This window comes from Penaeus monodon, chromosome 15, assembly GCF_015228065.2.
Source record: "Penaeus monodon isolate SGIC_2016 chromosome 15, NSTDA_Pmon_1, whole genome shotgun sequence".
Taxonomy (NCBI): Eukaryota; Metazoa; Arthropoda; class Malacostraca; order Decapoda; family Penaeidae; genus Penaeus; species Penaeus monodon.
Genome location: NC_051400.1, coordinates 27,960,847 through 27,961,217, shown reverse-complemented (window position 1 = coordinate 27,961,217; position 371 = coordinate 27,960,847). Strand labels below are relative to the sequence as shown.

General features: G+C 35.8%; 1 protein-coding gene across 1 annotated transcript in view; it reads left to right on the top strand.

Annotated features, from left to right (window-relative positions):
* Positions 1-339, top strand: part of LOC119582145 — a 1,283-nt gene extending 944 nt beyond the window's left edge. The window contains exon 2 of the mRNA XM_037930382.1: positions 52-339. Within this exon, the coding sequence (XP_037786310.1) occupies positions 52-191 (140 nt within the window). The 3' untranslated portion in view covers positions 192-339. The remainder of the gene's footprint in view (positions 1-51) is intronic.
* Positions 340-371: the final 32 nt, after the last annotated feature.

Here is a 371-nt window from a genome sequence, read left to right as displayed (position 1 = left end):
CGAACAAAATTTCCAGGAACCACACGTGTTAATTACCTCTGCTCTTTTCAGGTCCTGGGAACCACTCACAATCTGCAGAACTTCCAATGTCGCCTTCGGTGCAATATACTCTTGTTGCAGTGTCATTCCTACTTCTATTCACTGTATTATTTTCAATGATATTTGAATGTTACGGCAGGAGAATGATTTAGGAGCTAAGCAGCTAAGTATGCTTTGAAAGAATTATTTTTTCTTATTGCAGGGAAAAAATGTGATTTGAGTTTGAATTTGAATTATCAGGAATATGTATTTTACAAAGGGGAAGAACTGAAGATGAACATTATCTGCCCTATGTCTTTATTGAACAGCACTGAATCAATAGTCTAAATTGT